Here is a 14174-nt window from a genome sequence, read left to right as displayed (position 1 = left end):
TTTCGCAGGTTTAAGCACCAAAGCTACTTGGTTAGGTTTAGGCAACAAAACCCCTTTGTTAGGTTTGGGAAAAGATTATGGCTTGGGTTAAATGAGTATGCTACTGTTATGTTTGTAAGTTTAAATAAGTCAATGTTGACTTTTAGTTTCACATGAGAACGAACAGTGGTGAAAGTCTTTTCTCCTCTTTATAGGCTACCATGTCACCAAACTTCCTCCTCTGCCCCCATTATAAATACAATGGCCACTAGAGGTCGCCGCCACACAATAAATGTAACTATGGATCGTAATAAGCTACTTGCAGACACGACGGCCATTTTTCTGGTGAGGACGGGCTGTCTAAACTTGTTCTTGTTAACTATTTTCAAACATGGGGTCTGGATTTCCCCTGTCATTCCCAACAAATGCTATAAATGGTTAAGGGAGCCCTCAAGTATTTACTGGTTTTACTGTGGGATAAACCTAATCAGGGCACGTCAAAGTCTGTGTGTCCGGGCGGGGATTGGACCACTCACTTAGCCACTCACTGTATTGAGATCAGTTGACACTGCTCTGTGCGAAGCTGAAGGGATGATTCTGTGATGGATTCTGTTAAAAGGCTCAGTGGAGTCTCTGGCTTTGGCCCAACCACTGTCCCGATTGCATTCCTCAGGGGCAAGCTGTCCACTGTTATCTCTGCTCACTCCGACAGAGGCCCCTGAAGCCACAAAGGACTTGCTGTGTTGTGCCTCTCCTCACCCTGGCCTCATCACATTTGCTGGAGAGCAGAGGCCAACTTCAGGTGCCTAATTATGGTGACGCCGTGGCAAAGGATGCACCTGCAGACAACAGGTGTTTATGTCCTTAGTCAATGAGGAGCCTTCCTTTATTCTCAAGGAAACATCTCAGGACTTGGCAGCATAGCAGACATTTATTATGTAGCACGTCTGAAGTAATCACATTTCACTTGATATTCCAAAGGAAGACATTTCTGTTGAAGTGCATCAGAAGGATTCATTTCCATTCCTTAAAACTTCTCTGCAGACACTTAACTTATTGCATGCAAGCAAGCACATGCATGCACACAAGCATACTGTACACATGATAGCTTGGTTTGGTTGGGTTAATGATGTCTCAGATGCAAATGTTTCAAGAGGGAGTGTCACAACTAAACCTGTGGAGTCAGTCTTCAAAGCAACGCAGCGCCACGTCAGAGAATTTGCAGGTGTGTAATCTAAAATCTTACTTAGAAAAAAAAAGTGGAAGGGGTTCCAGGTTGAGCGCCTGCAGTGGGAGGGGAGGGGCTCTGTGGTGTAACATTTCTGTGCAGAGGATTAGGGTTGTTTGAGGGGAGATAAGACACCGCAGGATCACAGCGCTGTTAAATGTATCTGCCAGAGCCAGCACAGGAACAGCAGCAATGCAGACACTCTGCCAACATTCCTGGGGATCAACACCAGCCGAAGACTCCCTCCTCCCTCCCCTGCTGCCAAAACTTAAAGAACATCTGATAAGTGAAGCTCACTGCAGCCTCTCACACCACTACAGCATGTCGAAATGGAGTACTTTTTGTTTCTGAATGGTTTCAGTTTCTGATTGAGGCATTTATTTGAGTAGGAATTAATTAATCAGTGAAAGATAGAACCCCATAATAAAAGCAGTTTTGAGCGCACTATTTGTTTGTCCAAGTGTATGACAAGACAGTTGCCCCTCTATTTTCACCTATAAGAGCTGTAGTATAGTGCCACAACATTTTATATACATTTTATAGTTGTAAGGCAATGCATTTTCTTTTTTTTACTCATTGAGGATAGCTCAAATGTCTATGTACTCACCATGAACCATGTCAGCACTATTAGGAAACATAACCTGACCATTTGAAGGCTCCAAATACCCTCTAGAATCAGAGATGCCACCCTCGTGATGAAGGAGGATGATGACCATGAGCCTTCTGAGTCTCTCTGGGGATTTGCTGCAATGTGTTGCCATGACTGAGTGGCAACACTATGTAATGAATCAGAGGACTACTTGCATAGGACTACCAGCATGACTCAAGCTCGTGGCACTATTTGTAAAATTACGAGGACATCTAGTGGTCAAATTTAGAAATCGTAAATGTATCTCATATTTTTCTTTTTCACACACGTTTAATTTTTTCTCTGAATGTAGCTTATATTTCAACCAGTGAGAGTATTATTTACCTCCATGAGGCTTCCAGCTGCACGCAGACATTAAAGTAGCAGAGAGCTGTCAGGTGAACCGATGGATGTAGTGTGTGCAGGCGCTGACTAGAGGGCTTGATGTCTGCATTAGATGACAAGGTCCTCTCCACACCTGAGCCAGCAGACAACTCAATACCCTTCACTCATCGCTGGGCTTCTAATTTAAAAAGCATCGCCTTGCATTCAGTAGAGTACAAGCACTCGCAGTCCCTCATGTCCTCCAGCTATGAGAAATCCTTTTCTAATCTACGGGAGGTCTTTGAGAAACGTGGACATGAAAATGGCTGTCATTGTGAGTCTTCGGGCCCTCTGATCTCACACTGGACTTAATAAACACTCCAGTTTCTCAGTGTTTGGATGTGGGCTTTCTCTAAGGTTGCTTTGGCGAACAGGATGTGTTTGATCTCTAGGTAGCTGCTGCTGAGGGGAGATAATATATTAAAGGTCGAGGACGGACGGAGAGACAGCGCTGAGGGTAGGAAGGAACATGGGAGATTGGCCGGGCGGATGAGGTGTGGACAAACAGGTCAATGTCAGCCAGTGGCATTTCTTTGCACTTTACACACCCACTGCAAGCCTGGAAACAAGAGGTGCATGAATTGCTCCACTTGTTCATTCAGCTATATATTTACATGCTTTATGCTCATGTTAGTAAAGGCACCAAGTTCAAATTTAAATACAGTCTTTATTCAAGGTCATAGATATCTCCCAAATGTATAATCCAATAAACAGCAACACAGGCATTTACAATTCAAGGACAAATAATTCACTTTCACAATAACAAATTGAAGGTGTTTTGCCTCTTGAAGATACTTTTCACCAGCTGTTGCCTCTAAATTTAGACAGCAGACGACAAACCAAATACTCAATTTAACAATATTTCTACATTAGTACCTTAAATAAAATGTGTCAGCACTGACGGTCATGAAACGAAATGGTGATGATAGTCAGTTAATTCACAGTCTGATATCCTTTACCATGCTTTCCAAACTGGATACTGAGGCTTTTAATCTTTGCCTTTTTTCATTATGGCCATCTTCTATGAAATGCACTTTGTAGGAAACGAATACAGTGATAATATTATTGACTTCACTGAACAGTTGAAGACTAAAATACTTTCTTTGAATTTGAACATCACCAGAACAAATCAATTTACTCAACTAATACTGACAAGATTGCCTGTCTGAGGGCAACATAATGACGTTTGCAATACTGTGACTGAACACAGACAGCTATATTTAATGTGAGAACACTTGGATTTCGCACAAGGAGTCAGGAAAAAGACTGTTTTTCATTCTAAACGGCCCTTATTAAACTGTATTTAACTTACAGCTTTGTTAGAAAGATGCAAAACTTCTGAAAGCTTTATTGTGACTCTATTATAAATTTCATTATATAATATTGTTTTTTATTTGACTACATGATGGTCAAGATTCAAAGCGAGGTTGAATTTTTTTAATGTAAACATCTGGCCAGAATACCTGGCTTTGAAATAATGCAGAGAAAATATAACTGTCGCACTGAAAATTAGGAGCATTTTACTCGTTAACTATTGATATATCATCCTGAAGCTGTCTTTGTTTATGCCAACTGACAATATCTATTCAACAAAAAAAGATGGCGGCAGATAGAGTTCATTTCACACAAACACAAATTCTGCCTGCGATATTGTGAAAACAAAAAATGAAACATAAAGGCAAGTGCTGTTCAGATGGACTTAAAAGGATTCCTCGCTCCGGTTAAGTAAGGCAGTCCTCTTGAACACCTGAACAATCCCTGTAATGCAGCACACTCTCCAGGCATAGATATGGTTTTTGCGTGCTTCATCCTCACAACTCCACAGGGTAACGACAAAGCACGGCACAAGCAGCTACTGTTAAGTCACATCACTATCAAAATGCTGTCGGTGTGAACATTTTGGTGCTAAGTTATCGGTGCTTGCTACAGTGTTTTTCAGTGTTTGTTTTGTGTTCCTGTTGTCATTAATGTGTCCCGCCACAATAAAAGTGCAACATTTAAACTGGCAACACTCATTAGCAACTCCTAGAGGCCTGATCTGTATCTACTTTTTAAAAATCTTTTTGAACATGCAAACGGAAACGCAACATCATGATACCCGTTTTTTGTTTTTTTTTTTTTTTGTCAGGTAAGGAGTGTACCTTGCCTACATTTCCCCAAATGCCTAAAACTGCCACGTCTTATTATATGTTTACCGAGTGTAAACTTTAAGCTACATTTGTGACAGTAAGAGCCAGTTACAGAGACAGGAATTAAGCCTAAATCATATCCTAAAGAGGCCTTTTAAACATTTCTTTACTAGATTAACCCAAAATAGCTTTCTCAGACATGGCTCAGAATAGTGCTGCATTTAACTCAGCCTTGTATTAACTGAACCGATTTCCTGAAGGAAGATTAAAGATCTTCCAGGACTAAGTGGATTTAAATTAAACCTGCAGTTTGGAATGTTAAATGTAATGTTAAGATTAATTGTGAGTGGAGACGCATGAAGATTTTGGACTATTCCAACGAAGACCCATAAATACTTAACATGCTTCCATTTTGTCTGTTTGTATGGTTTTGATTCCATTATGTTAAAGGGTTTTTGTGACCAATTTCATGCTTTCATGAGCACCCTCAGGCCTTGACCACACGGATACGGATTTTTTAAAACAGATATTTTCCCCATCTGTTTTTTTTTTTTTTTTAAAGGATTTTCCACATTTCTTTGGTGGTAGTCACTTTAAACCACAAACAATAGTAGCTAATTCTTTATTTATTTGCTGTTATTTAAGACCTGTCTGTCACACAGCCCAGCAGTGCTAACCGAAGGTACACTAACCAGAACCCACCATTGTTGCTGTTTCTGAGGTGAGCTCATTACATCAAGCAACAAGAGGCAAACGTACAGGTGAGGTGATCATTTCCCTCATGCTGCAGTTCACATATACAGATACACAGAAACCAGAGTTCTGTGTGAACCAGTGTGTTCACTGGTTCACACAGAACTAAACGCAGGACTAAATGCAGAAGAAAATTCTCATTTTGCAAACGATCCATGTACGTGTGGTCAAAAGTTCCTCCAGGATTTAGGCCTAAATTCAACCTCCAGTCTGGAAGGTAGACTAATTGTCAGTGGAGACTATTCCAATGAAGACTCAGAAGTGCTTTATATGCTTATCTATTCTACCATATTATGGGATTTTTGCGTCCAGTTTCAGGTTTCATGAGCACCCTCAGTGCAGCTCTGACAAAGACGACACAGGTGACTGATATTAACCTCGTTAGTGAGGGCTGAGTGCACTCTCACGAGATGACGACCGCAGCTGGGTGAAACTAAGCTCATTTGCCCAGAACTATCTAGAACTCTTCTAAATCTAAACAGAATCCTGGTTTTATTTAAACCCTGTCCAGGAACCTGGGCCTCTAGACTTGCTATGATAATATTATCTTGCTAAGTCGCCACTGCTGAGTAAAATCTGGGCTACTCCAATATTAAGCTGTTACCTGAATTTGTGCTGTTTTGAGTTGTTTTGTTTCAATTGCAGAACAATGTTATGTCTTTTAAACATGATAGTTGGATTCCAGGTTGTAGTCTGATCCTTCTTTTGTTCTGCAACATGTTCAGATCCAAGACGAGACACCCAGCTTTGGAGGACTGGCGAGAGCTGGTGCTGAATTATGCCCATCAGGTAAATGAGAGCTGCGGCAGGCAGTGAGGCCCTGCCTTACCCCTTCGGTGTAATTATGCCACTGCACAGGTTCATTATGCTTTTCCTTTCTCTTTACACAGACAGACACACACACACACACACACAGGAACACACACTCAAATTTTGGTCTCTGTAGAAGGACTGTGACCAGCCTGCATCGATTTAAAGTCAGGATAACGAAAGCTTTGCCATGTCTGATGGCTGTTTCCAGAACTTTCTGAACGCTACATGAGCTCATTAACTGCAATTAGCTGGGTTTCTCCTAGCAAGTGCTTCTGAGGCTCTACCATCTGGACATAAGGTACCACTGTGCCACACACTGTGGTATCTTTGGGGATGTCATTTTTCCCCCTTTCAGTTATCAGGCATCAGGGTCTCCTGGTGTATCCCCATAACCATTTCATGATAAAAATGCTTCTGAATATTGCCTCTGCTCCAGCAAGGTACAAAAGTCATTAATTATTTTGCAAATTAAACCTCAGTTTGAGCTCTGTAAATGAAGGAAAAATATAAAATGTGTTCAGTTGGACTGTATTTTAACGGCAGTTAAAGTTGACAAAATTGTTTTGAAAATGACAAAACTGATGCTTGAAATAGTAATTTAGGTGAAACTAACATTAAAATGCTGAGTAACCTTGTCGGTAATGACTTTAATACTGATTGGAAACTCCTTCAAGGAATAGTTCATAGCAAAAATAAAACATTGTGCTATTATGGGGCTTATGTGCAGGACTATTTCTTGGCTGGGAGCAGTCACTTCTAGTCCGCGGCTAACCCAGACATTTTGAAAAAGTATGGAATATTTTAATACCATCATCCGCTGTGATCTGCTCTATTATCTTCCTGGAGTCTTGTTACCACCATGAGGGGGCCAGGCAACCACCAGAGACTCCAGGAAATCACTGTGCCCAGCCAAGCATTTCCGTTGCTAACATATGGATTAGCAGCTCATTAATTTTAAAGTCGACAACACATAAACAGTGCAAATGTCAGTCGTTTCCTCGTCAGTCCTCTAAACGAACCTCTTGATTGTTCAACACAATTTCCTCTTTTACATATGACATATGCATTTGTTTCTGTCATTGTGCTGAGTTCGTACTTTAAATTCTAATAAACTGTCACACGCATGTCTGCAGAGATGTTGACTCACTGGTGTCCCACAGCAAGAAAAAACTGAGCTAAAAGACTTTTCTGCCTTTTTAACGACCCATCACGAGCTTTGTGAAAGAGCAATCTGAAAAGTCGAATGAACCCGAGCTGTGGCGTACGCCTCGGGGGAGCGTTCGGCTGCTTCGCTGCTGCTGATCTGTCTGAATGGCCTTAAAACACCGAGCCTCACAAAGTGCAATTCCCCAAAGCTATGTCTTTATCATTTCCTCCATGACAGGCATTTTTAATCACAGCTGTTTTCTAGTACGCCACTATATGATCAAGAAAATCAACGTGGGTTCAAGCTTTCACATCCTAAATAGGCTTTTCATGCAATCTATCTCCACAATATCCATTGAGAATGTGAAAAGTCTCTGTAAAACTCCCCTCCCACCCCCCAATCCCCTCCTCCAACTAATGAGCATATCTGAGGTATAGATTTAGACTTTAGACTTCGACTGAATACTATTGGATATGTGAGCAACTTCCACAAAATAGTTCTGAAATGTTAAATCTATCATATCAAAGATTATACAACAAAGATAACAATTACCTCATTACAAAAAATATAGACTAGTAACATTTAGGATCAACTATCCATTAAGTTCTAAAATATAGTTTAAGTGAGACAGCATAGGGTTGCACAGTGACAGGATGTTCATCTCCCAGTTAGAAAACAGCGCTAAGCTTCACTGTTTCTTCTTTTTTTCTTTTCATTTTGGTATAATTACTGAACAAACAATAACATTGGAAAATTTTCAAATATTGTAAACATCGTACCAGTACAAAAGCACATGTCGCAAGACGTGGTCAGAAAACACCAACACAGGCAGCGCTGACAGCTTTTACTCCTCCTCCATTGACTTCTCAATCTCCTTCAGCCTGCGGACAAACTCCTGAGCCTCCCTGTCTCCGATGCGAGCGTCCAGCATCCTCATGATTGGCTTCTCTGGAGGGGAGAGCAAACAGATGAGAGCAGTTCCTACACCTGACACAAATATCTCTTGATTGAATGGCTTTTCATGCTGCATTGGACAAGTAATTGGAAACCCAGACCTACGCCCTCTGGTCTCCCAAGACGCCAATATTATGTTTGTGTAAAACAAAAAAAAACTGGATACAGCCTGGAGCTATATGTACCACTGGGTTTACTGCGAGACAGGTGGAGAATGACAGGCTGGACGCTCTTGCCGGCTGGCGAGGCGTTCGGTCTCCCCGGCCAGCAGAAGTCGCTGAGAGGAGCCACTGCTTCACCGGCAAAGTCGTTGGTGGAAAGCCAGTCATAGTCCATCACAGTGAAGGTCAAACAGGCAAACCTGTGTCTGTACTGTTCAGGACTGACATGGCTGGAAGACACAGGAAGCAAACAAATCAACCTCAAGGTATGCACAAATAAGAGGAGGAAACGAGGGAAACAGTACTCACAAATAAAAGAGTTCGTCAAATACTGGGTGCAGTGTCTTCAGTTTCACTTGTGTGCGCTGACTCTTGGCCAGAGGGAACAGGTGGTGAGGACAGACCTCCACTATGACAAAGGGGTCGCTCAGACCTGAGGAGGACCCAGAAAAGTGAGTGAAAACGCATCTTTCAACCAACAACCTGTATCTCATCCTGACTGGCAACATTTTACCGTTGGCATCCAGCGCAATGATGTCTGCAGCGTGCAGAATCTCCACCGTCAGTCTCTGCTCTGGAGCATCATAGTAGCACTTCACACTGATCCGGCCGTAACGGGTATGTTTGAGTGTTTTCTGAAACATTAAACACAGTTTTGTATCACTGCGAGGGTGCAGTAACACTGGAAAGAACACATGTCCTTCTACACGTGGCATCAGCCGAGGTAAAACTCGATACCTCAATCGATACATGTCTGTCCACTTTAGGGCTAAATGAAATCGTCAGCCTGGTAAGTTGAAACACACCTGGTGGGAAATCTTCTCCAGATAGTACTGTTCAATCAGCTCAAAGGAGGAACATTTATTCAGCCTGAGCTCCTCATCCAGGACCTGAAGCAGCATGAGCACGGTCAGAAAGGGAAAAAAGCTGAATGACACCTTAGGTAGGAGGATGTACATCTTTAAAAAAAAAAATGAAGATGAGGAAGTCCTACCTTGTAGTCTCCACTCTTCATGTCTTCCAGGGAAAGACCCTCTCCCTTAGCATGAAAGAACTGCAGCAGGGTCTATAGCATTCAAATAAAAAAAAAGGAAATGCTCACATTCATCCCTCTAATTTTGATAGAATCAAGTCTCGGCATAGTAGAGACATGTTTTTCACACAAACAGCGTGAAACCTCTGGCAGGCAAACAGGATGTCTGCCTGCCAAACTCAGCCCACTCGTGTGCCGTGCCATGACTTTTCATGCAAATCTGTCACATCCCCTGCGAGCTGGTTAAATTGGCATTAGAATATACAGTAGCTCCCATATTGTCATTCATGAGGCAACTAATTTCGCCACCAAACTGTTATCTAGTGACTACATAAATATCTAATATATGCTAATGATTGCACAACAGCATGCATGCAGAGCTAATTAAAGGCTGATGGGAACAGTTGGGATGATAATCTTGACACGTCTTTTTGAGCCTGCTCTTCTTTGTAGACAAACCAGACTGGAAATAGTGATACATGAGCAAAATGTATCAGTCACTAACCTCCACTGTGTACTGGAAACGGTTGTAGAACTCCACCTGAACGCCCCTGTTTTCTGCAACCGCGTCCAGGATCATCCGCAAGAGCAGCTCCCACATGCTTTGGAGAACTCTGCGACACAATGAGACACCCACACGTTTGTGTTTACCAGATCCTGCAATTACACCCCTGTACCCCCACTTAGCCTATGTATTCACATTTTCACAGATAATAGCTTGATAATAATAAGTTGTAACACAAAACACGTCTGGGGAGTATTATTATTACTGCAAAGCTTTCTGGCATACACAGTACAAGCGCAGCATCTTATTTGCTGCACTGTTGCAGCTTTCATCTGGTACTATCAAGTCAGTGATCATATTCAATCATATTCAGAGAAAAGGAAACAGTGAGTTTGGTTATGTAACTTGTCTGTTCGGGGTTTCACAAAAGTAAAACAAAAGTCAGTTTCGGGTGTGCTGGCATTCATCCTGGTTTACAAGTCAAATGTATGCTGATGACGCAGTGTTTTATGTATATGCAAAAAATAAGCAACAGACTGTTTTTTTAAGGTGGCTCATCAAATCATGCTTCAATCTTAATGTCAAAAACCCCCCCAAATTATTATGATGCAGTTTTCTCGTCTTACACGTGGTGGTTTTGATGTTGTTGTCAGTGAGACTTGCTCTATATATGCCTTATATATGCTTTAAATATTCTTGTATCACACATGCCACATGTGCCTGTTGTGAGCTTATGTTGTGAATTGTGCTGAATGTTTTCTTAAAACTTTTATCATTCGCAGCACAGGCACACCTGATGGAAATGAGCAATCGGGCAGGATGCGGCACCGTTAATTAAAATACATTTTTACTGTTTTTGTCAAACAGAAAATGAATGAAAAGTAATAATTATGGTGAGAAGAGAGGAAGAAAAAGCAATTACCTGGTCAAATTCTCCTTTACAAGGTTTTCAGTTAGGATGACCATAGTGTCTTGTAAGTACTTCATAAGAGGGGACACAGCCTGGAAGAATGCCATGTTAAAAGACATTACAAGTACTGCGGCTGCAAACACCACTAATACAAGAATGAATGTTGTCGAAAGCCACTACTTAGGCCTTACATCATCATTGTTGATGGAGTCTGGAGACAGGCTGATGTGCTGGATGTACCTCCGCAGCTCAGGCAGCATCTGGACAGAAATAATACGGCTGAAGGGAAAGAAAAAGCTCCACTTTGTGTGCATGCAAAATTCTACTCCGACACTAATCGTGACGTTGTAGGCCAACTGTGTACAACAGGAGAACAACTGGTTTTCCGTACTCAGGAATAGGTCAAAAAGAGTTAATTATAGAAGCAGTCATTGCAAGAGTTAATTGTTGCTGAACTTCCACCACTACGGCAACCTGGATGCTGTAGCTGTCCCTCTAACATCACGGCTTATTGTCCCCAATCTCTCATATGTGTGCATGTGGATGCATATGTACGTATGCACATTTGCATAAAGATGCAAAAAGTAGCACGATTTTTCAAAATGTTTACATTAACCAAATGGTGCAGTATGTTTTTGACCCATGTAAAAAGCCCTCTGAAAATCCCATATCTTTATAAATTGAAGTCTTCAAAAAAAAAGTCTTGGATTTAATGGTGGACATCCACATATGTGAATATATTTCAGAGTCACTGCCTGTAGAAACCTCACCCTGTCATGATTAGTCCATTCACTTGAAAGCATAAAAATGACCAACAGTGACAGGGACAAATTGTCGTTTATACTATGTGTATCATGTCTCAAGTGTAGTCGATCTGCAGGTATTCATGATCTGTGTGCGGTACCTTGTCTGTGAGCAGTGCGATGAGACGTTTGGCCTCTCTCTGCAGGTCCAGGTCCATGTTAAACAGCTGCCCGTTGAGAGCCTTGTAAACCTGCTCCTTCCCCTCCACCCCGCAGGACTCCTCCATGGCCCGCTCCACGCCTTGCCAGTCCAGGTCGCGGGGCAGGTGACCCAGGAAAATGCGCACATGCTCTGTGTTGTTGAGGGCGATGCAGAGCTAGCAGAAAGCGAGGAGGAGCAAAAGAGGAGAAACAGAGGGTGGAGGTGGAGAAACAAAGAAGGAAAAGAAGCAGGGCTACAGAGAAGTGGAAGGACGAGGTGTGAATGTAAATGACTCACAACAACAACAGGCAACTGCTTTTTTTTTTGAGTGTAAACATATCTGATCTCCTGCTGAGCCCTTTGTGTTGCCAGAAAGAACACTTGCTGACATTTACTGCCCACGTAATTGTGTGCCCTCCCTCAGTTCTGCCTTGCTACAGGCGTTACCTGCACTGTGAAGCTCTTGTGGTCTCGGCCCAGCTGGTTCCTCTCAATCTTGCGAGTTATCATCTCTGAATAGCACACCGCCTCGCTGCAGAAATTCTGTGACGGATAAAATATCAGTCTTAATAGTGAAATTCTGCATTTCCTTTTAAATTTTGCCTCCGACGCTGTTAAAAATATTTTCCGGCGCGCATGTATGCGAGCTCATGTTTGTATGAGTGCCGGATGTGCATACATGTGAGTGTGGCAACACTGGCACTCACATCGGTCAGACGGGTGATGAAGATGAAGGCCCCCGCAGAGTCTGGCCAGGCCAGCTGGAGCCAGATCTCGCGTACCTGACTGAAGCACGCTGTCACTTCCACTGCTGAGGAGCTGTGTTTGGCCTGCTGCACAGGCTCGAGCTGCTCACAGTGCACAGCGTGTGAATGAATCAGGGAACATGTTTTTCAGGACTGTATCATTTATTTGCTTTTCTTAAGTACTACTTACCCTTATATAGCATTTATATGGTTTATCTAAACAGTTAATAAACATTTTTTAACACACAATAACCCACTATAACATAGTTTTATGCAGCTATAAAACCATTTTCTGAGTGCTTATTAATGTATTTTTCAACAACTCCTTCTATAAAACATCCATAATTGATATACAGAGTTAAAGGACCACTGTGTAGGATTTAGTGACATCAAGCAGTGACGATGCAGATTGCAACCATCTGAATACCGCTCACATTTATATAGCACTTTTCCAATCACCCAACCCCTCGCCTCACCCTCCCATACGGTGGCTGGTAAAAATGCAAAAGACCCTATCTAAAGCCAGCTGGGGTTTGAACTTTCTGGGCTACTGTAGAAACATGGCGTGGTTTTCATCACATTTACAGTAAGAGCATTAACCTGCCTGTGGATGATGATGTGTATAAACTGTTAATAAATTCTTTATAACATGCAGCGAATTTGTTAGAAAGCATTTACTATCAGTTAATAACTTTATTCTATTCATTACAGTTAACGGATGGCTTACAAAAGTTAACAAATTCTTTACAACTCACTTTACAAACACCTAAAAGCCCAGAGTGGCATTTTATAAAATATTTAAAATTATTCCTACAAAAAATTACTGGATACTTTATTAGAAGTTCACACAGATGATCTAATAACCTGAATGCAGTCAAGCTCATATCTTACAGACCAACTTATGCTATTTTCACTGTATCATTTACGTCATTTCGAAGGCAGAAGCCTCTCACCTTGTCTGTTTCCACGGCTTTGCGAATTCTGTCACAGGATCTGTCGTGAACGATCTGCAGCCACTTATGAATCGAGGACTTGAACCAGTTATGAAAGCCTGTCAGGGCCAACATTTTAGCATCCCTGTTGGAGAAGAACGCAAGTCGTTTTAATAAATTCAAAGCTGAAGAAAACGTTGATCTCATCTCCTCGCTGACATTTCAAACAACGCTACCATGTGAATAGTCATTAGAGTCGAACTGATAACCAACTTGAGTGGAAGAAACTCTCGAAAGCCTTTGAGGATTTTCAAGGACATAAAGAGCTCGAAGATGGTCTCCCCCATTGTCTGAGTCAGTCTGGAGCTCTCCTGCTCCAGAGTCCCACAAACCCGCTCCATCGCCACATTTACATCATCAGCAACCTGAAGGATGAAAGAGCTGTTCAAGCGCCTGTGTCAAAGTCGGCAACAACAACAGGCCTACTCTAACATTGAAAAAGACTTAATAAGACAAGTTAACAATGACTTTTCGCATCATTTTCAATGACGATGTACCTGTTTCTCCAACTGCCTGTATGATATGCTGAAGAAATCCACTTTCACTGCGCTGAGAGATCAAACAAAAGATGACGTGGCATCAGTGCAACAATAAACTGATGTGAATCAGTGTTTCTGTGCCAGGCAGCGCAACATTTCTTCTGTGCTGCTGAGCTGCAGAGCACGGACATTCACCTGTAGAAGAGCTTGTTGTAGATGTTCTGGGCTCTCTGCACGTCTGCACACACGCCATCAACCACCTGAACCAGCTTCTTCAGCTGCTCCTCCAGAGTCTGCATTGTCAGTACACAGTGGACAACATCCTGCTTATCAGTTTTCAAGCCTCAGTCTGTGAAATTCACACGTGACGACTTCTCTTATTAGGACT

At 42.1% G+C, this 14174-nt stretch overlaps 1 protein-coding gene across 1 annotated transcript in view; it reads right to left on the bottom strand.

Annotated features, from left to right (window-relative positions):
- Window positions 1–7905: 7905 nt before the first annotated feature.
- baiap3 (BAI1 associated protein 3) overlaps window positions 7906–14174 on the bottom strand; it is a 30682-nt gene continuing 24413 nt past the window's right edge. The window contains exons 21-36 of the mRNA XM_041957018.1: window positions 13982–14079; window positions 13805–13856; window positions 13521–13672; window positions 13269–13392; window positions 12277–12417; window positions 12017–12112; window positions 11529–11744; window positions 10816–10884; window positions 10637–10716; window positions 9715–9823; window positions 9171–9242; window positions 8983–9066; window positions 8691–8811; window positions 8486–8609; window positions 8201–8406; window positions 7906–8009 (exon numbers count right to left, since the gene is read on the bottom strand). Coding sequence (XP_041812952.1) covers window positions 7906–8009; window positions 8201–8406; window positions 8486–8609; window positions 8691–8811; window positions 8983–9066; window positions 9171–9242; window positions 9715–9823; window positions 10637–10716; window positions 10816–10884; window positions 11529–11744; window positions 12017–12112; window positions 12277–12417; window positions 13269–13392; window positions 13521–13672; window positions 13805–13856; window positions 13982–14079 — 1848 coding nt within the window. The remainder of the gene's footprint in view (window positions 8010–8200; window positions 8407–8485; window positions 8610–8690; window positions 8812–8982; window positions 9067–9170; window positions 9243–9714; window positions 9824–10636; window positions 10717–10815; window positions 10885–11528; window positions 11745–12016; window positions 12113–12276; window positions 12418–13268; window positions 13393–13520; window positions 13673–13804; window positions 13857–13981; window positions 14080–14174) is intronic.

Source organism: Chelmon rostratus, chromosome 17 (genome assembly GCF_017976325.1).
Source record: "Chelmon rostratus isolate fCheRos1 chromosome 17, fCheRos1.pri, whole genome shotgun sequence".
Taxonomy (NCBI): domain Eukaryota; kingdom Metazoa; phylum Chordata; class Actinopteri; order Chaetodontiformes; family Chaetodontidae; genus Chelmon; species Chelmon rostratus.
This window is presented reverse-complemented; position numbering and strand designations above follow the sequence as displayed.